We start from the raw sequence: 27,932 nt of genomic DNA on the forward strand, positions 1-27,932 counted from the left end.
AGGATGGCAGCTGGTATCTTGTAGCATTCTAGTGGGAACCTTAACTCTTCACATTATACATTAATGATCTGGGTGATGGAACTGAGGGTATTGTTGCTAAGTTTGCAGATGACACAAGGATTGGTAGAGGGACAGGTAGTGTTGAGGAAATGGGAAGGCTTCAGATGTACTTGGATAGACCTGAAGAGTAGGCAAAAAAATGGCAGATACAACGTAATGTGGGAAAGTATGAAATTATACATTTTAGGAGAAGAATAGAGGTGTAGATTATTTTATAAATGGGAGAAGGCTTTGGAAATCTGAAACACAAGGGACTTAGGAGTCATATTTCAAGTTTCTCTTAAACTTGCAGGTTCAGTTGACAGTTAGGAAGGGAAATGCAATGTTAGCATTCATTTCAAAAAGGCTAGAATACAAGAGCAGAGAGGTACTGCTAAGGATGTAGAAGGCTTTGGTCAGACCACATTTGGAATATTGTGAGCAGTTTTGGGCTTTGTTTCCAAGGAAGAATATGCTGGCAGCGACAGGGTCCTGAGGAGTTTGAGGACTCTGGATCTGCACTCAGTGGAGTTTAGAAAGAGATACTGAGAGGCCTGGATAGAATTGACTTTGAGAAGATGATTCCTCTAGTAGGAGAGACTCGGACCTGAGGGCATGGTATCAGAATGAAGGGATGACCATTCGAACTGAGATGAGGAGGAATTTCTTCAGCCAGAGGGTGGTTAATCTGTGCAACTTATTGCCACAGAGGGCTGTGGAGGCCATGTCATTGAGTGTATTTAAGTCAGATTTCTTGATTAGTAAGGGGAACAAGGGTGACAGGGAGAAGGTAGTTTGAGAAATATGTCAGTCATGATTGAATCACGAAGCAGACTCAATGGGCTGAAAGGAGCAGAATTAGGCCAATGTCTCATGGCCTTATGGCTCAGACTCTGTTGTTTCCCACATAAAAGGCTTATAGTCTTTCAATGGATTCGATGAGTTAAAGTTGAAAAGAAGATCTTGTAAAGCATAGGATTTCTTACAGATGAAATTTAGGAGTGTGATGTTTAAATGCATGTAAATATAACATCATAACTTCTTCACCATGTAACCGCTTATATATTCCCATTCTCTTCTAAATTAGGCATGATGTTCATGCTGATTCCACAACTCGTGTTTGTAGGTTAACACCAGTGTGGATTTGAGACAGTGTCTTTGTTTTGCAATAACCCATTCAATCTGATAATACTCTTTTGATTGGTTTCAAATAAAGGCATGGAATCACATCAGTCTCAAAGTTATTTTGTGTTAATGCATACTTAAACAGAAAGCTATGTGAACTTCCAGATGGCTGTGAATATCCTTATTTGATTTGGTATTCACTTTTGACTTGGTACTGCCTGTAGCTTAAATGTCATCTGCCACATAATTTATAGCATAATTTTATTTTAACCAGTCTGTGTCCAGTTTTGAAAACTATTCACTAAATGTTCATAACACACTGGACTTGACAGTTAACTATTGCAAATAGACCCTTTCATAAGTTTGACAATCAATAAACTTTAGTAAATTCATGAAACATATATGTTTCACAAGCCACATTACTTCATTATGTTGAAATTTTAAGTAACCCAGGAGAATTCCTTAAACAGTGAATTTCATCAGTTTAACTATCTTTCTTGAATAGAGGAGTTCAAATCATTATTTTCTGATTTGCTGGAATCTTTCCAGAATCTAGGGAATTTTGAAAATAATGAAACCAGTTAAAACAGCATATCCACTACCTCAGTCTGCTTTTAGTTCTAATAACATTCCCAGTGAGTGTAATTGTTTTACGTTCCTCCTTCTACTTCATTTTGTGATTGGTGCCGAAAGGCTGAGGTTGTCTAAGGTGGTGCCAATGTTTAAGAAAGGTGGTAAGGACAAACCAGGGAACTGTAGACCAGTGAGCCTGACATCAGTGGTAAGCAAGTTGTTAGATGGAATCCTGAGGGACAGGATGTACAAGCATTTGGAAAGACCAGGACTAATTAGGGATAGTCAACATAGATTTGTGACTGGGAAATCATGTCTCAAACTTGATTGAGTTTTTTGAGAAAGGAACAAAGAGGATTGATGAGGGCAGAGTAGTAGATGGGATCTGTGTGGATTTCAGTGAGGCGTTCGACAAGTTTCCCCATGGGACACTGGTTAGCAAGGTTATATCTCATGGAATACAAGGAGAACTAGCCATTTGGATACAGAACTGGCTCAAAGGGACAGAGGGTGGGTTTCAGACTGGAGGTCTGTGACTAGTGGAGTGCCACGAGGATCGGTGCTGGGTCCACTACTTTTCATCATTTATATAAATGATTGGGATGTGAGCATAAGAGGTACAGTTCATAAGGTTGTAGATGACACCAAAATTGGAGGTGTGGTGGACAGTGAAGAATGTTACTTCAGATTACAACAGGATCTTGATCAGATGGGCCAAAGGGCTGAGAAGTGGCAGACGGAGCTTAATTTAAATAAATGTGAGGTGCTGCATTTTGGGACAGCAAATCTTAGCAGGACTTATACACTTAATGGTAAGGTTCTCAGGAATGTTGCTGAACAAAGAGGCCTTGGAGTGCAGATTCATAGCTCCTTGAAAGTGGAGTTGCAGGTAGCTAGGACAATGAAGAAAGCGTTTGCTATGGTTTCCTTTATTGGTCAGAGTATTGAGTACAGGAGTTAGGAAGTCATGTTGAGACTGTACAGGATGTTGGTTAGGCCACTTTTGGAATATTGTGTGCAGTTCTGGTCTCCTTCCCATCAGAAGGGTGTTGTGAAACTTGAAAGGGTTCAAAAAAGATTTATAAGGATGTTGCCAGGGTTGGAGGATTTGAGCTAATGGGAGAGGTTGACTAGACTAGAGCTGTTTTCCCAGGAGCACCGGAGGCTGATGGGTGACCTTATAGAGGTTATAAAATCATGAGGAGCATGGATAGGATAAATCGACAAAGTCTTTTCCCTGGGGTGGGGGAGGGCATAGATTTGGGGTGAGAGGAGAAAGATATAAAAGAGACCTAAGGGGCAATGTTTTCACTCAGAGGGTGATACTTGTATGGAATTAGCTGCCAGAGGAAGCAGTGGAGGCTAGTACAATTGCAATATTTGAAAGTCATTTGGATGGGTGTATGAATAGGAAGGGTTTGGAGGGATATGGGCCAGGTGCTGGCAGGTGGGACTGGATTGGGTTGGAATATCTGGTCAGCATGGACAAGTTGGACTGAAGGGTCGGTTTCTGTGCTGTACATCTCTATGACTCTATGACTCTACCCTCTACAGTGAAGATGGAGCAAAACAGCCATTCAATTCATTGACATTTTTAAAAATTTTGTATTAAGTTCCTGAGCTTCCTCTCTAGAGGACAACTGCTCTCTTTACTTACTCTTTTAATTTTTAAATATCTGTAAAAACTCTTACTATATGTTTTTATACTTTTAGCTAACTATCTCTTATATTCTAAATTCTTTAGTCTGTTCTTTAGTCAATCTTGCTGATTTTACATTCTGTCCAATCTTCAGACTTTCTGTCAATCTTCATGAACTTGTACATTCTTTTTCTTTCAATTTTATACTCCCTTTAACTTTCTTAGTTATCTATGGATGGTGCATCCTTCCCCTACGTCTTTCTTTTTGACTTGAATGTATCTTTACTGAATTTTATTCAATATCTCCTTATTTGTCTGCCACTGTACCTCTTGACTCAGCCCTTAAATTAATTTTCCAGTTTGCTTTAACCAACTTAGCCTTGACGCCCTCATTAATTGTCTTTATTTATGTTTTAAATATAATTCTTAGACCTAGTGAACTTGTAGCGTGGGTTGGTACCTGGGACTTCGACGTTGTGGCCATTACAGAGACGTGGGTAGAACAGGGACAGGAATGGCTAGTGCAGGTTCCAGGGTTTAAATGTTTTAGTAGGGTCAGAGGTGGGGGTAAAAGAGGGGGAGGTGTGGCATTGCTTGTCAAGGATAGTATTACAGTGGTGGAAAGGACGATGGAGGAAGACTTGCCATCTGAGGTAGTTTGGGCTGAGGTTAGAAATAGGAAAGGTGAGGTCACCCTGTTAGGAGTTTTCTACAGGCCTCCTAATAGTCCGAGAGACGTAGAGGAAAGTATTGCAAGGATGATTCAGGAGAAGAGTGAAAGTAGTAGGGTGGTTTGTTATGGGGGACTTTAACTTCCCAGATATTGACTGGGAAAGCTATAGCTCAAGTTCGTTAGATGGGTTGGTGTTTGTCCAATGTGTGCAGGAGGGTTTCCTGATACAATATGTAGACAGGCCAACAAGAGGTGAGGCCATACTGGATTTGGTTCTGGGTAATGAACCAGGCCAGGTGTTAGACTTGGAGGTAGGTGGGTGGCACGGTGGCACAGTGGTTAGCACTTCTGCCTCACAGCGCCAGAGACTCGGGTTCAATTCCCACCTCAGGCGACTGACTGTGTGGAGTTTGCACGTCCTCCCCGTGTCTGCGTGGGTTTCCTCCGGGTGCTCTGGTTTCCTTCCACAGTCCAAAGGTGTGTAGGTCAGGTGAATTGGCCATGCTAAATTGCCTGTAGTTTTAGGTAAGGGGTAAATGTAGGGGTATGGGTGGGTTGCGCTTCGGCGGGGCGGTGTGGACTTGTTGGGCCGAAGGGCCTGTTTCCACACTGTATGTAATCTAATCTAAAGGTGAGCACTTCGGGGACAGTGACCACAACTCGGTGACTTTTACTCTAGTGATGGAGAGGGATAAGTGTGCACTGCAGGGCAGGAGTTATAGCTGGGGGCAGGGAAATTATGATGCGGTGAGGCACGACTTAGGATGTGTGGATTGGAAAAATAGGCTTCAAGGGAAGGACACAAATGATATGTGGGGCTTGTTCAAGGAGCAGCTATTGGGTGTCCTTGATAAGTATGTACCAGTCAGGCAGGGAGGAAAGGGTCTTGTGAGGGAGCCGTGGTTTAATAAGGAATTGGAATCCCTTGTGAAAGGGAAGAGGGCGGCCTATGTAAAGATGAGGCGTGAAGGTTCAGTTAGGGTGATTGAGAGTTATAAGGTAGCCAGGAAGGATCTAAAGAGAGAGCTAAGAGCAGTGAGAAGGGGACATGAAAAGTCCTTGGTTGGTAGGATTAGGGAAAACCCTAAGGCTTTCTATAGGTATGTCAGGAATAAAAGGATGACTAGGGTAGGTATCGGTCCAGTCAAGGATAGTAGTGGGAAGCTGTGCGTGGAGGCAGAGGAGATTGGAGAGACACTAAATCAATACTTTTCGTCAGTATTCACTCAGGAACAGGACATTGTTGCTGATGTGAATATTGAGTCACAAGTGATTAGAATGGATGGCTTTGAGGTACGTAGGGAAGAGGTCTGGGGAATACTGGAAAGGATGAAAATAGATAAGCCCCCTGGGCCTGATGGCATTTATCCTAGGATCCTCTGGGAAGCTAGGGAGGAGATAGCGGAGCCATTGGCCTTGATTTTTATGTCGTCGTTGTCTACAGGAATAGTGCCAGAAGACCGGAGGATAGCGAATGTGGTCCCCTTGTTCAAGAAGGGGAGTAGGGACAGCCCTAGTAACTATAGGCCAGTGAGTCTCACTTCTGTTGTGGGCAAAGTCTTAGAGAGAATTGTAAGGGATAAGATTTATGAACATCTGGATAGGAATAATGTGATCAAGGATAGTCAGCATGGTTTTGTGAAGGGCAGGTTGTGCCTCACAAACCTTATTGAGTTCTTCGAGAAGGTGACCAAGGAAGTGGACGAGGGTAAAGCAGTAGATGTGGTGTATATGGATTTTAGCAAGGCATTCGATAAGGTACCCCATGGTAGGCTACTGCAAAAATTACGGAGGTATGGCATTGAGGGTGCATTAGAGGTTTGGATTAGGAATTGGCTGGCTGGAAGGAGACAGTGGGTAGTAGTTGATGGTAAGGGTTCATCTTGGAGTGCAGTTACTAGCGGTGTTCCACAAGGATCTGTTTTGGGATCATTGCTGTTTGTCATTTTTATAAATGACCTGGAGGAGGGGTTTGACGGCTGGGTGAGCAAGTTTGCGGATGACACGAAAGTCGGTGGAGTTGTGGACAGCGAAGAAGGATGTGGCAGGCTACAGCGGGATATAGATAAGTTGCAGAGCTGGGCAGTAAGGTGGCAAATGGAGTTCAATGTAGCTAAGTGTGAAGTCATTCACTTTGGTAGGAGTAATAAGAAGATGGATTACTGGGCTAATTGTAGGCTACTTGGTAGTGTGGATGAGCAGAGGGATCTTGGTGTCCATGTACACAGATCTCTGAAAGTTGCCACCCAGGTAAATAGTGTGGTGAAGAAGGCATATGGCGTACTGGGATTTATTAGTAGAGGAAGTGAGTTCCGGAGTCCTGAGGTCATGTTGCAGTTGTATAAGACTCTGGTGCGGCCTTATCTGGAGTATTGTGTACAGTTCTGGTCACCATACTATAGGAAGGATGTGGAGGCACTGGAACAGGTGCAGAGGAGGTTTACCAGGATGTTGCCTGGCATGGTAGGAAGATCGTATGAGGAAAGGCTGAGGCACTTGGGGCTGTTCTCATTGGAGAAAAGAAGGTTTAGGGGAGATTTGATAGAGGTGTACAAGATGATTAGGGGTTTATATAGGGTTGACAGTCAGAACCTTTTTCCGCGTATGGAGTCAGCTGTTACTAGGGGACACAGCTTTAAATTAAGGGGAGGTTTGTATAGGACAGATGTTAGGGGTAGATTCTTTACTCAGCGGGTTGTGAGTTCATGGAATGCCCTGCCAGTATCAGTGGTGGACTCTCCCTCTTTATGGTCATTTATGCGGGCATTGGATAAGCATATGGAGGTTATTGGGCTAGTGTAGGTTAGGTAGGCTTCAGTCGGCGCAACATCGAGGGCCGAAGGGCCTGTACTGTGCTGTATTTTTCTTTGTTTTCTATGTAGTGTTCCCTCCTTAAATAGAATGTCAGATTCAGTCATGTTCTGATAACTTCTACCAAATAGCCCCTTTATTATGAAATAATTAATTCTGTCCTGTACATTATCAAATCTGGAGTCAGGTGCTGTCTGGTTGGTTCTAGAATATTTAGCATTAAGAACATTTCCTGAAAATACTCTATGAACTCATCTTCCAGGCTACCTTTGCCAATCTGATTCGATAGCCATGATTATCACTGTACGTTTCTCATGTTTCTTCCTGCATTTTACATCCTACAGTTTGGTTTGGGGTCTATAAATAGTGTGTCTATTTGACCAACTGCCTTTACCATTTCTTATCACTCTCCAAACTGATTCCACAATTTAATCTTCAGAACTTTAGTTCCTTCTCTGGAATACTATTCTCATTCTTAGTTAGCAGAGCGATCCCTCCATCCTTTCCTGGTTTCCTGCCTTTCTGAAGTGACATGTATCTTGGACATTTAACTCTCAACCTTTATCATCTTGTAACCTTGCCTCAGCAGTAGCTGTTGACTGTGCAAATTTATTTCGGTTTGAAGTGTCACTTTATCTTTTTCATTATGAACACTGTGTGAATTCAGATACTGAGACTTTAATTCTTTTTTAAACCATTTTCATAACCTCTCGTCATTATCTGCTGGCCATTATGCTTTGTCATACTCTGCCATACTCTGGTTATCATTTCCATTATTGCTACCTTGTTGACTTGCCTTGTCCTCTCTCTTTAATTTATTAGATGTTTCTACTCTTGATCTGTTGTTATATTATGTAGTTTAAACCTCTTATTGCCCTAATTATACAACTCGCCAGGATACTGCCCCCAGTATGGTTCAGGTAAAGACCATCCCTCTGGTCTAGCTCCCTTTCCCCCTGTACTGATGGCTGTGCCACATGAATTGAAACTCTTTTCTACCATACCAACATTTGAACCACACATTTAACTCTGATCTTATTCATCTGATTCCAATGTACTCATGACTCAGGTGATCATGAGAGAGTATTGCCTGTAAGGTTCCTCTGTCTAATTTATCCCCAGTTGCTCAAACACACTCAGCAAAACCTCTTTCCTTTTTCTACCTGTCATTCATTCCTACATCAGAGATGACTAAGTCCCTGCAGTGCAGGTCGAGGCCATTTGGCCCTCTGAAAAGCTTCCCACCTACACCGACTCGCCCATCTTATCCCTGCAAACCCTCATTAACCAAGGCTAAACTCCCCTAGCCTATACATCCCTGGACATTAGAGGGCAATTTAGAATAGCCAATTCACCTAATCTGCACATCTTTGGACTGTGGGAGAAAACCTATGAGAAAAATGGAGTATGTGCAAACTCCACACAGTTATCCAAGGCTGGAAATGAATCTGGGTCCCTGGCTAACCACTGTCCCACTGTATTGCCTAGCATGAATCACAATGACTGGAACCTCACTCTTCTACTGCAAGTTTCTGAATAGCCAGAGCAGATATCTTGGGGAAGCAACATAGCCCTCTGGACTACTGCTTTGGCATCCTGTACCACAGTGCTACCTCTAGTTTGTTGCAACTCTTGCTCTCATCCATTTAACGTAGAACATAGAACAGTACAGGGCAGGAATAGGCTCTTTGGCCCACAATCTTATGCCGAACATGACGCCAAGTTAAACTAATTCTTTCTGCCTGTCCATGGTCCATATCCCTCCATTCCTTGTTTATTCATAGTTAAAAATCACACAACACCAGGTTATAGTCCAACAGGTTTAATTGGAAGCACACTAGCTTTCGGAGCGCTTCTCCTTCATCCTCCACAATCACCTGATGAAGGAGCAGTGCTCCGAAAGCTAGTGTGCTTCCAATTAAACCTGTTGGACTATAACCTGGTGTTGTGTGATTTTTAACTTTGTATACCCCAGTCCAACACCAGCATCTCCAAATTTTGTTTATTCATGTGCTTATCTAAAAGTCCCTTAAACCCCTATGGTATCTGCCTCCACCATTACCCCTGGCAGCGTGTTCCAGGCACCTATCACTTCCTGAGTAAAAAACATATCCCTTATATCTTCTTTGAACTTTCCCCGTCTTACTTTTAATGCATGCTGTCTAGTATTAAGCATTTCAACTCTGGGAAAAAGAGTTTCATGGTCTGAAGTTGAAAGGAGCAGAGATATCTTGCTGCAATTGTACAGGGCTTTGGTGAAACCACATCTTGAGTATTGTGAGAGGTTTTCGTCTCCTCATCTGAGGAAGGATGTTTTGGCTGTGGAGGGAGTGCAATAAATGTTTACCAAATTGATCCCTGTGATGGCAGGACTGATGTATGAAGAGACACTGGTTTGGTTAGAACTGTATTCACTGATGTTTAGAAGAATGAGGGAAGATCTCAGAAGGCTATGAAATTCAAACAGGTTGGCATGGACCAGTTTGGGCTGAAGGACTGTAAGAGTCTTTGACTAGATATATGCAGGTAAAGAGGTTCCGAAAATTTTGTCTTAAATGTCAATTTTCCTGCTCCTTGGATGCTGCCTGACCTGCTGTGCTTTTCCAGCACCACTCTAATCTGAACTCTGGTTTCCAGCATCTGCAGTCCTCACTTTTGCTTAAATGCAGGTAAATGCAGGAAGGCTTCCTGATGACCATGGAGTCCAGAACCAGGGGTCACAGTCTCAGGATACAGGATAGGCAAATTAGTACTGAGATCAGGAGAATTTTCTTCCCCCCAGAAAATGGTGAGTCTGTGGAACTTTCTGACACAGAAAGTGATTGAGGCCAAACCAGTTAATGTTTTCCAGAAGGACTTAAACTTAGTTCTTAGGACTTAAATTGATCAAAGAGTATATGGTGAAAACAGGAATAAGGTACTGAGTTGGATGATCATATTGAATTGCAGAACAGGCTTGGAGGGTTGAATGGTCTGCATCTGCTCTTTCTATGTTTCTTTGAAAGAACCTCAAAGTCGTTGCAAAGACTGAGGCTCCTCTAGTTCTGCATCCTTGATCTCCTTACCTGCCCAAGACCCAGTCACACCCTCTATCTCTGCTCCCGAATCAAATCAGAAGACCTAATCCTATGCTATGTGACTGCTACCTGGTACAAAATAAACAGATAACTTTCCCTGTCCTTCTGCATTCTGTTGGCTGCAAATAGCTTCAAGGCCATGACTTTGACTCAAGCCACAGATATTTATGCAGATGTATTTGCCATAGATCAGACTGGCACCTACAAGCTCCCACATTCTGTTTCTTCCTGAACCTCTCCACTTTATTTTCCTCCGATAAAACCTTGACCAAGTCTTTGGTTGCCTATCCTGATATCAACGCATGTGATTCAATGTTGAATTTCACTTTGTTAATCTTCATGGAACACCTTGAGATGTTTTATTACTTTCAAAGAACTTTTTCAATATTTATTAGTGTTATTATGTAAAGAATCAGATGCAATAATATCATCCAAATGTTATCTGAGAACTATAACATCACAATTGGTTCAGTATCCTGATCTAGAAGAAATCAGGAACATTTCCTGAGCGTGCACAATTGGTGTTGAAGGTAATGACTGAAAATTGAAGTATCATCAATAGAGAAATACTCCAGATGCTGGAAATCTAAGACACTGCTTCTTTCCACTGAAGCTTCATAATCTTCACTGATCTTTGATTACCTGGCATATTTATAGTGCCATGTCAAAATACAAATGTCATAATGTATATTTTAATTGTACTACATTAGTGTTAGTAGACAGACTCTAACTGAATGTTGTAAATCATTCAGAAATTCACCATCCATGTTTCTTTATTTTGAAAAGGGTGACCGAGGGCTGCCTGGTGATGTTGGTCCTGCAGGTCCACCTGGCCCAGCTGTGAGTATTTTCTTCACTGTTTTAGGTATATCTTGTTGGACATGGGTCTTTTTTGCTAATGTTTATGTAATTCCTGTTCTTGCTCAGTAAACCCTTTCTAGCTGGATTAATTACTGCTCCGTTCATTGAAAGTAAGAAACAGAGAATGTAGGCTTGCTTTTCCACGATAATATCAAACGCACCAATCTATTTAAAAATATAGCAGAGAAAATTGCTTTTAAATGAATATACTAATGTTCCATTTCAAACACTGCACTGCACGATTTCAATCCAATTTGTTGAAAATAAAATGAGAGCATTCAAGACCCAGTATGGGTCCTTTACTCATAATTATTCATATTGTATTAGGGATATTTAATGTTAAGGCAGTGAAGGTCATTAAAGTAAGTATTTTAATCTTAAGAGCATCATCATTGTTTAAGGTTTTGATTTCACTATGGGACAGTGGACGAGATGTAGACTGCAGGCTTCCAGTGACAACACTGCTTTGCTGAGTAGCAAGTTGGTTGAGTTGAAACTTCTAGAGAGTACTGTTGGTTTCCTGCTGATATTTGAAGCAAACTTTGAATGAGTTTCAAGAGCCACTAGTTTATTGTATTGGTTGTCTTTTTAAAATCACTCATGGGGCTGGCTGGGCCAGCATTTATTGTCCATCCCTAACTCCAGTTAAGAGTTATTTCAATGACTTTGAAATCAAACGTAGACTCAAAGATTTCCATCCCTAAAGTGTAGAACCAGACATGTTTTTGCAGCAGTCTCGATTTTCATCTCCCACAGTGAATTCAAACCCATATCTTAGAATGTTAGTCTGGGGTTTTATCACTAGGCCACTACCCCCAGCAGAACTATTGTGAAACACCAGGACTGGCACTATCACAAGGCATTTGCTTAGGAAGGCACACTTTGGGATTAGCAAACTGCTAGCTTTTTATAAAAATTGGAATCAAAACCCTGACATTTTGAGCAAGTTGGTCTCGTAACTGGTCATCAGCTGCCAAAGGGAAAGATATTGTAACTTGTTTTATCATGAGGCATTATCACAATGTGACAGTAGTGTCATTCTGATTCCACAAGCCACGGCCATTGTGTGACTCATATAGCAGGGTACAGGAGAACCCAATGTAGATGCAGTGAATCTCCAATTTAGCTGCACCCTTAATCTGTCCCTGGATTACTGGGACTTGCTTCATCTTTAAAAACCTTGCTGCCTGTTTTCAGTGACACCATTTCTGCCTGTGTCTCCTGGAATATGGAGGTGTGGGAATTGGGGGTGGTGAGGGAGGGGAGGAGGTTGGGGGAATGATAAAGGTTGTAGGGAATAGAGGTTAAGAATCTCACCTATACATGTTACTGTTTTTGGTGAGTTTTGTTGCATTGATGCATTATGTGCATTGTACCTGGAACAGTGTAGTTCTGTACTGCTCTTGCAAGTAAGGGGTAAGTCACCATCAATGGTTGTATTTACTTCTTGCTAGACAGTATTTATACAGTAACAGCAGAACTGCACCACAGGAGAATGAACTGAAAGAGCTCACTGTTCCTGAGGAATTTAAACCACAGGCAAAAAAAATCATGTAAAAGTGAGCTGAAACAGACAGGGTCAGAAAGACTGCTGAAGAATGTTAAAGTACTTGCTAAATTAATTCAGTGCTGAAGGTTTGAGAATAATCTTCAAATCAGCACCAGTGAAAGCAATACATTTCTGTTCTTTTGAAATATGAATCACACATAAATAACACTAAGTTTTGTAATAATGATAACTCTCATTCTAAGTGCTGGATGATACTTCCAACACAAATATTTTACTCCATGACTTCCTTTTCCTCCTCCTGAACATTGTAGGGTCCCATTGGTGATATTGGCTATCCTGGTCTTCCGGGTCCAGCTGGTTTGCCAGGTGCAAAAGGAGATCGGGTAAGAAGCTTCTTTTTGTACTCAGAGCTCAGGAATAAATCAGAATCTTAAGTTACCCTCCGACACTCAGGAAGTTCCGTATTGCAGTTGTTATTCAAATCTGTGCATTTGTCTGGATCAAAGGAGAATCCAAGCGATGGAGGTAGATGGAGGTAGATCTCATCTAGGGATGATGTGAGAGTGAAAGGGATGGAGAGTTTGAGTGAGAAAGAGAGAGAGAGAGAGAGAGAGAGAGAGATCCTTATGATTTGCTTAATGCTGAGACCAGTTTTAATTTTTTGACATGTGTAATTTTGTAATTTCATGAAAAAATACTTTGATGAAATGAGGACTTTTGTTGAATTTTCTCTTTAAGAAATTCACAAACATTAACTCTGAATGAAAGTGGATACAATGAATTATACTGGGACGAAAATTCTTATCCTTAGTTAAATGCAGAATTTCCCAATTTTTCTTTCTGTTGTTGAGATTAAATGAACTGCTAACAACAAAGATGTAACATTCATTGGCTTAAAAGAAAAGGTCAGTGCTTAAGCAGTAAATATTCTTTAACAGTTCTCAGTGAGTGTATCTATGAAAAGATTCCGCAGTAGTTGAAACAGTAGATGACCGAAACAAAGTGAGGAAGTCCTAAAGCCTGTTGTGTCTATGCTGGCTCTTTGCCAGAATTATATAAAATTAAACCCATGGCCTTGTTTTCTCTCAGAGACTTGTGTGTTCTTCTATCATTTGTTTATTCTTTCTTTAAAAGGTGTGATGGTCTGTGCTCCAGCTGCTCACTGTATTTAATCAGCCCCCAGTCCTACAACACTTGCGTGCAGAGGTTTCTTCTTGCTTTTCCTATTCATGACTGATGACCTTTTCTGTCACTAAAACTTGAGTCAGGAGGAATTGGACTTTCCTCTGTCAGCCAAATAAAAATGCCTCATAATTTTAAGAATCTCAAATAAGTTTCCAATAATCTTCTCTAATTGAAATAACTGCAAATCTCTTCCCATGAGCTATGTCATCACTGTGAAATAATGCTGTATACTCTTAATGCCTTTGCAGTCCACTGCAACTATGGGCTGTCTAACTATGAGCTGTCCAATACAGTATTTGATATTCTGTGTCCAAATATCATCTAGTGCAGATCTGTTATAATCATTTTGTTCTTTTATTCAAAATGTCTTTGGTCTTTTTCAGTCAGTTTACTTGCCCACTTTCACTGTTTTAGAAATTTAATTCTATTAGCTTTAGGTTCCTATTCATATGAATTCTTCAACTACATATTTCTATTAAGTAGATTCTCCTGTTTTGTGTTTTCCTCTAAATTATATTATCTAATGTCCTCACATTATGTTCAAATCTTTGTCTTATTCTTGTACCATCAGCAAATTCAGAAATTGTGCCCACATCCAAATCTTCTGTTAATGTTCAAAGATAAGTGGACCCTTTGAGAAGAAGGATGAGAGAATTTCTTTCTCTCAGAGAGTCCTGCAACTTTGGAACTCATTGCCTCAGAAGGTGGTGGAGGTGTTGTCATTGAATATTTTTAAGACAGAAGTGGATAGATTCTTGATTGACAGGACAATCAAATGAGAACGTAAGAACTAGGAGCAGGAATGGGCAATTCAGCCCCTTAGGGCTGCTTCACCATTCAATACAACATTCAATACCTTATTTTATCTTCAATTGTACTTTCTTACCCACTATCCATCACTCTTTTAAACCTGGATGTAGGTTTGCTCGCTAAGTTGGAAGGTTCATTTCCAGACTTTTTATCACCATACTAGATAACTTCTTCAGTGACCCTCCGAATGAAGCACTGGTGATGTAGCCTGCTATCTTATGTAAATGTTTGAGTTTCCTTGGGTTGGTGATGTCATTTTCTGTGGTGACATCAATTCCTGTGGTGATGTCATTTCCCGTTCTTTTTCTCAAAGGGTGGTAGATAGATCCAAGTCAAATGTGTTTGTTGATAGAACAAACAGCCAAATGTTCTATCAACAAACACATTGACTTGGATCCTATCTACCACACCCTAAGAAAAAAAACAGGAAATGACATCACCATTGGAAATGATATCATCACAGGAAATGACATCACCAACCCAAGGAAACTCAAACGTATAAATAGAAAGTGGGATACACCACCAGTGCTCATTTGGAGGCTCACAGAAGATGTTACCTAGTATGGTGATGAAACATCTCAAACCAAACCTTGCAGCTCAGCGAGCATAGAGTCATAGAGATGTACAGCATGGAAACAGACCCTTCAGTCCAAACCGTCCATGCCGACCAGATATCCCAACCCAATCTCGTCTCAGCTGCTAGCACCCGGCCCATATCCCTCCAAACCCTTCCTATTCATATATCCATCCAAATGCCTCTCAAATGTTGCAATTGTCCTCTGGCAGTTCATTCCATACATGTACCACCCTCTGCGTGAAAAAGCTGCCCCTTAGGTCTCTTTTATATCTTCCCCCTCTCACCCTAAACCTCTAGTTCTGGACTCTCCGACCCCAGGGAAAAGACTTTGCCTATTTGACCCTATCAAGCCCCTCATAATTTTGTAAACTTCTATAAGGTCATCCCTCAGCCTCTAACGCTCCAGGGAAAACAGCCCCAGCCTATTCAGCCTCTCCCTGTAGCTGAAATCCTCCAACCCGGGCAACATCCTTGTAAATCTTTTCTGAACCCTTTCAAGTTTCACAACATATTTCTGATAGGAAGGAGACCAGAATTGCAAGCAATATTCCAACAGTGGCCTAACCAATGTCATGTACAGCCGCAACATGACCTCCCAACTCCTGTACTCAATACCCTGACCAATAAAGGAAAGCATACCAAATACCTTCTTCACTATCCTATCTACCTGTGACTCCACTTTCAAGGAGCTATGAACTTGCACTCCAAGGTCTCTTTGTTCAGCAACACTCTCTAGGACCTTAGCATTCAGTGTATAAGTCCTGCTAAGATTTGCTTTCCCAAAATGCAGCACCTCACATTTATCTGAATTAAACTCCATCTGCTACTTCTCAGGCCATTGGCCTATCTGATCAAGATTCTGTTGTAATCTGAGGTAACCCTCTTCGCTGTCCACTACACCTCCAATTTTGGTGTCATCTGCAAACTTATTAACTGTACCTGTTATGCTCGCATTTATGTAAATAACAAAAAGTAGAGGACCCAGCACCGATCCTTGTGGCACTCCACTGTTCACAGGCCTTCAGTCTGAAAAACAACCCTCCACCACCACCCTCTGTCTTCTATCTTTAAGCCAGTTCTGTATCCAAATGGCTAGTTCTCCCTGTATTCCATGAGATCTAACCTTGCTAATCAGTCTCCCATCTACTGCTCTGCCCTCATCACATCTCTTTGTTACTTCTTCAAAAAACTCAATCAAGTTTGTGAGACAAGATTTCCCTCGCACAAAGCCATGTTGACTATCCATAATCAGTCCTTGCCTTTCCAAATACATGTACATCCTGTCCTTTAGGATTCCATCCAACAACTTGCCCATCACCGAGGTCAGGCTCACTCGAGCAAATCTACATCCAGAACCTCAAACTGAGCTACAAATCTTCTCAAAACTCGCTAACTCTTTTAAACCGACTACTAAATGTCTGTCTATCTCTTCCTTAAATTTAGATTAGATTACTTACAGTGTGGAAGCAGGCCCTTTGGCCCAACAAGTCCACACTGACCCTCCGAAGAGCAACCCACCTAGACCCATTCCCCTAGATTTACCCCTCCACCTAACACCATGGGCAATTTAGCATGGCCAATTCACCTAATCTGCACATTTTTGGAACGTGGGAGGAAACCGGAGCACCCAGAGGAAATCCACGCAGACACAGGGAGAACATGCAAACTCCACACAGACAGTTGCCTGAGGCAGGAATTGAACCTGGGTGTCTGGCGCTGTGAGGCAGCAGTGCTATCCACTGTGCCACCGTGCTGCCCACAAGTTCACAGCTTGCGATGGCTGGGAATTTACTCTGTGTTCTGGTGTCCACTGCACTCTGGGGTAGTGAATTCTACAGATTCATGACCCTTTGAGAGAAATAATTCCTCCTCATTTCTGTTTTAGATCTCTCACTCCTTTGCCTCTCATTCATTCTGGGGAAACATCCAATCGATTCTGGCTTTGTCAATCCTTTTTAGTATCTTATATATCTTAACTAAATCTCCTTTCATTCTTCTAAACCCTAATGAAATAGTGGGAATGTGAAATTTAAAACAGATCAGTCACAATTTTATTGATTGGCAGAGCAGGCTCAAGGAACCGAATGGTCTACATCTGTTCCAAATATATATTTTTGCAATCACCACTGGAGTACGTCAATTCCAATTCTTTCATCAATTCAAATAGACACATCTACTGGAATGTTTCGGTCCATGCTCTAACTTTTCTGTTGTGCCATAATTCCAATTGCTTGCAGCAAGCCTTCTGTGAGATGCCTTATCAGTTCCATTCAATCAGTCTGCTTGTTCTGTGTCTGCCATATCAAATGAGTACTTGGTCAATTAACAGGGCCTCTGTTGTTTCCTTTTCATGAAGGGCAAAACGGCTGACCACCCAAACTGTGCCGAATGCATCTATACAGTATAAGTGTTGAAAGCGCTGGTGACTCTCACTCCCCATCAATGTAAAGTTTTTCCATCAACTTTTTCAGAGGTTTATGACTCACCTCTGGAGAAGGTGGAACTTGAACCAGGTTTCCTTGCCCAGAGGTAGGCATTCTCCCACTGCACTACAAAGATATTATGTATTATCTACTGTATGCACTCTGAATCTTCATACTGATACATTATATGGGGCAGTAGACCAGCTAGCTGCACGTTATTAGTTTACAATGACTTATGTGTCCCTTGAAAAATATATGTTTCTCCCACTTTTCCTGGTGATTACTACCAAAGGATCTTGCCCATTATGAGGGCTCAGTGAAACAGAGGACCCAGGATTAAGGTCATTCACAAAAGTACCAAGTTCTAAATTGATATTAACTTCAAAAAAATTAATTGGATAAATACTGGTAAGGCCAACATTTGCAGGGCTGTGTGGAAAGAGAGGCGCAGTGGGATTCACTTGGTAGATGATTCAAAGAACCAGCAATTTAATGATGGGATGAATGGTACCTTTTGTCTGGTATCATTCTATGATAGGCAGGCTCATAGAATGGTTACAGTGCAGGAAGAAGCCATTCAGTCCAACATGTCTGTATTAGTTCTTTGAGCAAATCACTTTGTTATATTCTCCCTGCAAATTCTTCCTTTTCAAATAACAGTCTAATCTTTTTGAATGCAGCCTTTCATAAGTCCATAAGATATAAGAGCAGATTTAAGCCATTTGACCCATCAAATCTGCTCTGCCATTCGATCATGGCTAATATGTTCCTCATCCCCATTTTTCTGTCTTCTCCCCATAACCCTTCAACCCATTGTCAATTAAAGATCTGTCTAACTTCTCCTTAAATTTAGCATAGTCCCAGTGTCTACCGCACTTTGTGGTAGCGAATTCCACAGATTCACAGCCCTTTGGGAGAATTAGTTTCACCTCAACTCTGTTTTAAATTTGCTACTCCTTATCCTAAGGTGATGGCCTCTCCTCCTGAATGCCCCACAAGAGGAAACATCTGTTCCATGTCTATTTTATCCACAACCTTTTATAATCTTGAATACCTTAATTTGATCTCCCCTCGTTCTTCTAAGTTCCAGAGCATAGGCCTGAACTATTCAATCTTTCTTCATACGACAAACCTTTCATCTCTGGGATCAATCTAGTGAAACTCCTCTGAACTGCCTCCAATGTCATTACATTTTTCCTCAAATAAGAGGACCAAAACTGTGCACAATATTCCAGGTGTGGTCTCACCAATGCGGTTATAGTTACAGTTGAATCTGCCTCCACTACACTCTAAGGCTGTGAACCACTCACTATGTGAGATAGTGTTTCTCATATAATTTTTGCTTCTTTTACCAATTATTTGAAATCTGTGTCTTTTGTTCTTGATCCCTTCATGAGTGGGTACAGTTTCTTCCTCTGTATTTTATCCAAACCCCTCAAATTTTTGAACACTTTGATCAAATCTATTCTTCTTATTCTTTTCTCCAAGGAAACCAGGCTGATGTTCTTCACACCTGGAACAAATCTTTTCTACACTTTCTGTAGTGCCTTCACAACCTTCTTACAGTGTGGCACCCAGAAGTGGATCAACTCCAGTTGATTTGAACTAGTGTGTTAAATCAGTACAACATGACCTCCTTTCTCTTGCACTACATGGCTTGATTAAAACAGCCTCGGATACTGTTGTTGTATTGCTAGCTTCATCCATGTACTGACACAGAAAGCTAGTCAGTCCATCTTCCACAACTGTTTATTTTCATCTCATAGTTCAATAAAACCCCAGTCTGCTCACGTCCTTTACATCAAGTCCTCTTACTAGGCGAAGCCAGTAATTTAACAAAGATCTCAATTAATCAAATTTCAGGCAGTACCCACCAGGGACAGACAATCAGCCATATTTTCAATAAAAAAAACAGAAGTTGCTGAAAAAGCTCAGCAGGTCTGACAGCATCTGTGAAGAGATGTCAGCGTTAATGTTTTGGGTCCGGTGACCCTTCCTCAGAAAGGGCCAGACCTCATGAGCTTTTCCAGAAAATTCTATTTTTGTTTCTGATTTACAGCATCTGCAGTTCATTTGGTTTTTAATTTAACAAAAATGACTTGTTTTAACTATTACTATAAGAAGCCATCCCTTTTAGTTTTACACGTTCTCAACTTGTTCAGAGATGTTATTACATAGCAATGAAGTAAGTAGGACTTGAACCTGGATCTCCTGACTCAGAACTAAGGACACAAACATTGCTCCTCCAGGATCTACTCTTTTAATTTGATAAACTCACTACTAAATCTCCTAATTATCGCAAGTAAAACAAACAACAAATAACAACACGGGGGAGACAATACATTCTAGCCTGTGCAGTGCACACCTCTCACAAATCAATCCTTATTTTAATAGACTCCCCCATCAGATCAACAAATTAAAACAAATCAGTATGTAACAAGCACTGCTAAGTAACCAGCCCTTGATATTTTATAAACAACATCAAAGAGGTGGCTCAGAGGTAGGAGTACTACCACTGCACTACAAGGGTCATACAAACCAGCCCCTTTTTTTGTCAAGAATCTCTCAGACTTGCTTCTCAAATTCTGTATTTACCTGTGCAGAGATTTTAAAGTATACTCAGGATTAGGTGGGAATTGAACACAAGGACTGTGGCTATGAGGTAGAGATACTAACACTGCACCAAAAACCATCCCTTTTTTTATATAGATAAAATAGCCCTTAAATATATGCTAAGAGCAGGGAGCATCAGCTTCTGTTTACCATGTTTGGAGTATGCTGTGTTTCATTCTTAAAGGAAATATCATCTATAACATTGTCAGCGTTGTGCTTTATTAACTGACCTCTTAATCTGTCCTGTCATCTTTAATGGCTTACACATACACATAGCTAGGTCTGTCTGCTGTTGCACCCTTTCTAGAGTTGTGGCCTTTATTTTATGTTGTCTCTCCATGTTCTCCCTACCAAATTTAATGACTTTAAATTCAACCTCATCTACCACATATCTGCCACTCCAACTACTTGTTAATGTCTTTCTGACATTCTGAACTGATTTCCTCACTGTTTACAATGCCCAAAAAAATGCCTATTGACTACTACTCAACCAATTTTATGTCCATGTTGCGCCTGTCCCTTTTCTTATGTGAACGATATCTACAAGTGTGACGTATGGTACTGAATCGTATGCCTTTTGGAAGTATATGCCTCATCAACTGCATCATCCTCATCAACTCACTCCAAGTTAGTTCAACATAATTTTTCCTTCGGAAATCTATGCCGGATTTGTTTAATCTCTATTTGTTCATGTGACTGTTAATTTTGCTTCAAATTACTGTTTCTTCAACAGTCAGGTTTGCTGAGCTTACCTTGCTGCACTTTTTATAAACAGGGGGATTACTTTTGCATTCTCTGGGCTTCTGGTATTACCTACAAATCAGGAAGATTGAAAAATTATGACTAATGTTTCTACAATTCCCACTCTCATTTCCCTCAGTATCCTTGGATACTTCTCATCTTCCTTAAGAACAGACAGCTTTTCTGATACCTTCTCCTTACCAATATTACACCTTTTGTAGTGTCTTACTTACCTCTCCTTTCTCATGGCCTGGGTAGCGTCTTCTTTCTTCTTCCTCCCACAGCCCTTGCTCTGTGAAAAAGATTGACATGAGATTCATTTCTTGGCTGGGAGATTTTTTTGGTCCTACTTATCTCTGATACTGCTACAGTGATACTTCACAGTCTTCTGCTTCATCAAACCCATTGAACTGGAATTACAAATTGCGGTAAGAAACTGAAAATTGGAAGAATTTAGTGCCTTGACCCTTTGCGTGAATGACGATGGTTCTAAATGGAAATAGGCTTATTGGATTCAAGGCAATCTCAATGCCCATTTAAAAGAGTTGTGGACCTCCAAAGGCAAGTGGCAGCCATTTTAGGGCCTGCTGCAGCCTTGCAGTGGAGGGTTGGCTGCTCCTTGAAAGGCTATGGTTGTGTAAAGACAGCAAAACATGGCCATGTTGCCACATTACGTTACAGTTGACTCCTCAAGATCAGTTAAACTAAAATATAAATGGAAATTGCATTTCTTTTGCCCCTGATGGCCCCAACATCTGTGTATAAACATGTCTCAGACTGTTTGACTTGATTTGATAAAACAATTAAAAGTCCCATTTAATTCGAGCCAGACCCTTTAACTTCCTGAAGAGCTTTAGGAGGCTGTATGTGCTGGTGAGTGACTTTCCCATTTCTTTTCCCCTGCAGAACCTCCAAAAATTGTAAGCTATTTCAGAGGTGGTGGGCCCCAGGGCTATGATCTGGGAATACAGTTTTCAAATCCTGCCCGCAACCATATCTGCTTCCATTCTCCTCCACTGCCAATTGGGAATTGGTCCATTGACTCAAGATCATATCGGGACAGCATGTCACAAAGTGGGAGCACTAAGAGCACCAGGACAATACACTGGATTAGTGGCTGTGGACTTCATGGAGCAAGCCTCCATGGCAGTAGAGATGTGCATTTTATTGGAATCCTATTGCTATGGCTGGGTTACCACCTCCAAAAGAGCAAACAGATCCTTTGACAGAGTCTTCAGCTCTATCACTGAGTCTGCTGCAATCAAAGAGTTCACTTTCATTATTGTCTGCACTTTAAGTTTCCTTTTGACCCCAAACTGCTATCCTTTTGAGTTAAAAATCACACAACACCAGGTTATAGTCCAACAGGTTTAATTGGAAGCACACTAGCTTTCGGAGTGACGGTCCTTCATCAGGTGATTGTGGAGGCCTCAATCCTAACACAGAATTTATTGCAAAAATTTACAGTGTGATGTAACTGAAATTATTCATTGAAAAATTGATTGTCTGTTAAGCCTTTCATCTGTTAGAATACAGTGGTAGTTTCACTTCTTTCATGTGTAAATCACAAAACCTTTTTTTTAAAAAGTTGCATTCTCAGGTTAGCTGTTAACAATGGTGATAGCTAGACAATATGTTGAAGATGTTGGCCCCTTGTGTTCTCTGTTTATGCCATGATGTTTAGATTGATTCTAATCTAAAAGGTGAGATAATGGAGTTTTACATAAATTCATGCAGTTTTTGAGCTCAGAGTTCTACATGAATGCATGCAGTTTTTGAGCAAAGTACAATGTAACCCTGAAAGTACAAATTCACCCCACAAAATATATGTGTGCATGTGGGTCTTTGTGTGTGTGTGTGTCTGTCTGGGGTGGGGGTTGTGAGTGTGAGAAAGTGTATATGTGTGTGTGTGTAGTGAGTGCAGAGTGTCTTAAGTCTGTGAGGGGGTGCATGTGTGAGTGTGGGAGTGTGTGTGTCTGTAAGGGTGCGCGTGGGTGTCTGTGTGCGCGTCTGTGTGTATGTGTGTCTAGGAGCGCCTGTGTGTGTGTGTGTGTAGGAGTATCTGTGTGTGTGTGTAGTGCAATGGTGATCACCTGTAATGTGACATGAACCCAAGGTCCCGGTTGAGGCCCTCCCTATGGGTACCGAACTTAGCTATCAGCCTCTGCTCGGCCACTTTCCTCTGCTGCCTGTCCCGAAGTCCACCTTGGAGGATGGTCACCCGAAGGTCCGAGGCTGAATGTCCTGGACCACTGAAGTGTTCCCCAACTGGGAGGGAACCCTCCTGTCTGTTGATTGTTGTGTGGTGCCCATTCATCCGTTGTTGTAGCCTTTGCTCGGTTTCCCCAATGTACCATGCCTCCGGGCATCCTTGCCTGCAACATATAAGATAGCCAACGTTGGCTGAGCCACATGAGTACCTGCCATGTACAAGGTGGGAGGTGTTCCCACATGTAATGATGGTATCCAAATCCTTTTGAGAGTTGCTCATTTGCCTCCAGCTGACATGCGACATTCCACAAGACAGTAACAGCTCCCGATGTACCATTTCTTCATATCCACAGTTAATTCACATTGAGAGAAATAAGTTATCACTTCACAAAGTTTGCATTGCGTATAACTCCAGCTCAGTTCTGTCATTCTTGAAAAATTTGGGACAAGATGTTGTCATGTATTTGTTTGTCTTTATTTCCTTCTCAGGAGTTATGGTGTATTCTACCTGTCTTTTTATAGGTCAGACTAGCTGTCTATTTCTCTCAGTAAATGCTTTCAAATCTGAAAAATCCATTTCATTTACTGTTATATTGTTTGTTTGTTTTCAGGGTGCTGTAGGTTTGTCTGGTGGTAAAGGTGAACAAGTAAGTTCTCGGTTTGAAGTGTATTAAAATGATGATGCAGTCCCTTCAATATTTGTGTTAAAGTATTACACACTGATTTCTAATGTGTTAAAACAAATCTCTTCAGGGTCCTGCTGGTGCAGAAGGTATCGATGGTCCCAAGGGTGAAATGGTAAGAGATGGCAATAATTAGAATTAAAAATACTTTTTTGTCTCAATAGATGAGATTGTAAGGACTTTCCTTTGTGGCTGTAAGTGATAGCCAGGCAATTTACCTGCTTATTGTAAAGCCGATTAAGTGCGTGCGTGTGTATCTGTCTGTCTGTCTGCTTGCATTCTAAGAATTACAATGTGTGTGAATGCAATTAGGACAAAGATTAGTCCAGTGTATAATTTAGCCATGTGATGCTGTTGTGGCACACCTTGGTTGAACAGCATCACTAATGGAAATAAAATGGTAGTGCAGCCAGTTGTGGAGTTCTTCCTCAAAATGACAACACTTTACTACCTGTTTAGTCAGTTTACTGTAAGAAATGCCACAAAATTAAAAACAAAACTATAAATAAATAATTGTATCAATTGACAAGCATATTAAATGTAATATCCCTGATCCTTTTCAATGCACAGAGTTCTGTTGTGTTCTGCATAGAAACAGGCCATTCAGCTCCATTGTTCTGTTCCAGTTTGTGTAATCCTGACAATTTCCCTCCCCACCCCTTTCCGCCTTCTGCAAAGACCGTTCCCTCCGTGACGACCTGGTCAGGTCCATGCCCCCCTACAACCCACCCTCCCATCTTGGCACCTTCCCCTGCCACCACAGGAACTGTAAAACCTGCACACACCCCTCCTCCCTCACCTCTATCCAAGGCCCTAAAGGAGCCTTCCACATCCATCAAAGTTTTACCTGCACATCCACTAATATCATTTATTGTATCCGTTGCTCCCGATACAGTCTCCTCTACATTGTGGAGACTGGGCGCCTCCTAGCAGAGCGCTTTAGGGAACATCTCCGGGACACCCGCACCAATCAACCACACCCCTCCGTGGCCCAACATTTCAACTCCCCCTCCCACTCTGCCGAGGACATGGAGGTCCTGGGCCTCCTTCACTGCCACTCCCTCACCACCAGACGCCTAGAGGAAGAACGCCTCATCTTTACAAATGAGAGGGACCGTATTGTTGAAGAGGAGAGTGTGAAACGGACGGGTAAACTAGAAGAGATACTTGTTAGGAAGGAAAATGTGTTGGGAATTTTGAAAAACTTGAGGTTAGACAAGTCCCCCGGGCCTGACGGGATATATCCTAGGATTATGTGGGAAGCAAGAGAGGAAATTGCAGAGCCATTGGCAATGATCTTTTCAGCTTCACTGTCAACGGGGGTGGTACCAGGGGACTGGAGAGTGGTGAATGTTGTGCCTCTGTTCAAAAAAGGGAATAGGGATAACCCTGGGAATTACAGGCCAGTTAGTCTTACTTCGGTGGTAGGCAAAGTAATGGAAAGGGTACTGAGGGATAGGATTTATGAGTATCTGGAAAGACACTGCTTGATTAGGGACAGCCAGCATGGTTTTGTGAGGGGTAGGTCTTGCCTTAGAAGTCTTATTGAATTCTTTGAGGAGGTGACCAAGCATGTGGATGAGGGTAGAGCAGTGGATGTAGTGTACATGGATTTTAGTAAGGCATTTGATAAGGTTCCCCATGGTAGGCTCATGCGGAAAGTCAGGAAGCATGGGATAGAGGGAAATTTGGCCAGTTGGATAGAAAACTGGCTAACCGGTCGAAGTCAGAGAGTGGTGGTAGATGGTAAATATTCAGCCTGGAGCCCAGTTACAAGTGGAGTTCCGCAGGGATCAGTTTTGGGTCCTCTGCTGTTTGTAATTTTTTAATGACTTGGAAGAGGGAGTTGAAGGGTGTGTCAGTAAATTTGCAGATGATACGAAGATTGGTGGAGTTGTGGATAGTGAGGAGGGCTGTTGTCGGCTGCAAAGGGACTAAGATATGATGCAGAGCTGGGCTGAGGAGTGGCAGATGGAGTTCAACCCTGTCAAGTGTGAGGTTGTCCATTTTGGAAGGACAAATAAGAATGCGGAATACAGGGTTAACGGTAGGGTTCTTAGTAAGGTGGAGGAACAGAGGGATCTTGGGGTCTATGTTCATAGATCTTTGAAAGTTGCCACTCAGGTGGATAGAGCTTGTAAGAAGGCCTATGGTGTATTAGCGTTCATTAGCAGATGGATTGAATTCAAGAGTCATGAGGTGATGTTGCAGCTGTACAGGATCTTGGTAAGGCCACATTTGGAATACTGTGTGCAGTTCTGGTTGCCTCACTTTAGGAAAGATGTGGAAGCTTTGGAGAGGGTGCAGAGAAGATTTACCAGGATGTTGCCTGGAATGGAGAATAGATCGTATGAGGATAGGTTGAGAGTTCTCGGCTTTTTCTCATTGGTACGGTGAAGGATGAGGGGTGACTTGATAGAGGTTTATAAGATGATCAGAGGAATAGATAGAATAGACAGTCAGAAACTTTTTCCCTGGATACAACAGAGTGTTGCAAGGGGACATAAATTTAAGGTGAAGGGTGGAAGGTATGGGGGGATGTCAGAGGTAGGTTCTTTACCCAAAGAGTGTTGGGGGCATGGAATGCTCTGCCTGTGGGAGTGGCAGAGTCAGAATCATTGGTGACCTTTAAGCGGCAATTGGATAGGTACATGGATGGGTGATTAAGCTGGAACAAATGTTCAGCACAACATCGTGGGCCGAAGGGCCTGTTCTGTGCTGTATTGTTCTATATTCTATGTTCTATGTTCCGCCTCGGAACACTTCAACCCCAGGGCATCAATGTGGACTTCAACAGTTTCCTCATTTCCCCTTCCCCCACCTCACCCTAGTTCTAAACTTTCAGCTCAGTAACTGTCCCCATGACTTGTCCGGACTTGTCCTACCTGCCTATCTTCTTTTCCACCTATCCACTCCACCCTCTCCTCCCTGACCTATCACCTTCATCCCCTCCCCCACTCACCCATTGTACGCTATGCTACTTTCTTCCCACCCTCACCCTCCTCTAGCTTATCTCTCCACCCTTCAGGCTCTCTGCCTTTATTCCTGATGAAGGGCTTTTGCCTGAAACGTCGATTTCGCTGCTCCTTGGATGCTGCTTGTACTGCTGTGCTCTTCCAGCACCACTAATCCAGAAGCTATCTTCCATCCCATTCTCCCATCAGTATGCCTTCCCATTTCTATCATTTGGGAATTCAGGGGAAATCTCTTTATCTAGAGAATGTCTAAAATGTGGATATAGCTGCTACAGGAAGTGGTTGAGGCAGCAATATGTTTAAGTAGACTTCAGTTGAGTTACATGAGGGAGAAGGGAATAGAAGAATTATACAGGGGTCTTAGTTCCCAACTGTCTGCCCCTCTTTTGTGGCTATGTTCATAGCTGGGTCTCCTCAGAGAGAGGGCTTGTGGTGTCTACCAACACTCTCCCTGCTTTCAGAGAAAGGTGGGCACCATGGAGAAGTGGAGTGCTTTTTCTTCCCTTCTAACCCCATTTTGATTTATCCTTCTTCCTCTCTCCCTACTTCTCCCTCACCTTTAATGGTCTGAATTACCTTTAATGGGCTTTGAAGAAAGGTCACTGGACCTGAAACATTAACTCTGCTTTCTCTCCACAGATGTTATACTGGTGGTAGTTAATAGATGAAAAAAAAAGCATGATTTAGTGATGGAGTAAAAAAGACAAGTGTTCAGTTGTGTGTAAGAGCACTTCTAGATGTAAAGAAAAGTTATGCCAGATGGGTGGAGATGCAGAGGGGTGGCAGATATTATTTGAGTTGTGTGCCTGTTTGCATGTGATGTAGTCCCAATGTAAGTGAATCACAATACACTTATAGTCAAGAGTATACATTTAACTTTATACCACTTTACAAATTGACATGTTTTCAAAATGCATATTCATTACCACTGAATCATATTTATTAAAAATTGATGCTATTGTATTTTATTACTTTCTATGGTTGTTAGAGCACTAATTGTTTCAATTATTGCTGTTATACCTGTGTTTGAAAATGTTGTTACACCTGTATAAAGGCATTACAGTTTGACAGAGGATAGATAACTCATTGTTCTTTCTTTATTTGTTACAACTCTCCATCTTGCTTTAATTTAGGGTGATCAAGGAAACGCTGGTCCCAAGGGTTCTGTAAGTATTGTAAACATTTCTGCTTTATGCCTTTCTTCATTAACACTTTGAGAGCTGGGGCTTTTTAGGTGACAGAATCTAAGAGTTTGAGACAATTTTATTGATAATTTACTTCAGTCCAAGCATGTAGGCTAAACGAGGTTACCCAAGGAGGGGTGATGAAGGTTGTGATATTAAGTTGTACTGTGATCACATGGGGCAATTTGACTTGGTCTGCTTCTGACTGTTACTTTTACATTT

At 41.7% G+C, this 27,932-nt stretch overlaps 1 protein-coding gene across 1 annotated transcript in view; it reads left to right on the plus strand.

Moving 5' to 3' along the window:
- col9a1b (collagen, type IX, alpha 1b) overlaps window positions 1-27,932 on the plus strand; it is a 154,887-nt gene that overhangs the window by 92,449 nt on the left and 34,506 nt on the right. Inside the window, exons 23-27 of the mRNA XM_072558078.1 lie at window positions 10,724-10,777; window positions 12,620-12,691; window positions 23,480-23,515; window positions 23,622-23,666; window positions 27,660-27,692. Of these exons, the coding sequence (XP_072414179.1) occupies window positions 10,724-10,777; window positions 12,620-12,691; window positions 23,480-23,515; window positions 23,622-23,666; window positions 27,660-27,692 (240 nt within the window). The remainder of the gene's footprint in view (window positions 1-10,723; window positions 10,778-12,619; window positions 12,692-23,479; window positions 23,516-23,621; window positions 23,667-27,659; window positions 27,693-27,932) is intronic.

The sequence above is a fragment of the Chiloscyllium punctatum genome, chromosome 3, assembly GCF_047496795.1.
Source record: "Chiloscyllium punctatum isolate Juve2018m chromosome 3, sChiPun1.3, whole genome shotgun sequence".
In the NCBI taxonomy this organism is placed as follows: domain Eukaryota; kingdom Metazoa; phylum Chordata; class Chondrichthyes; order Orectolobiformes; family Hemiscylliidae; genus Chiloscyllium; species Chiloscyllium punctatum.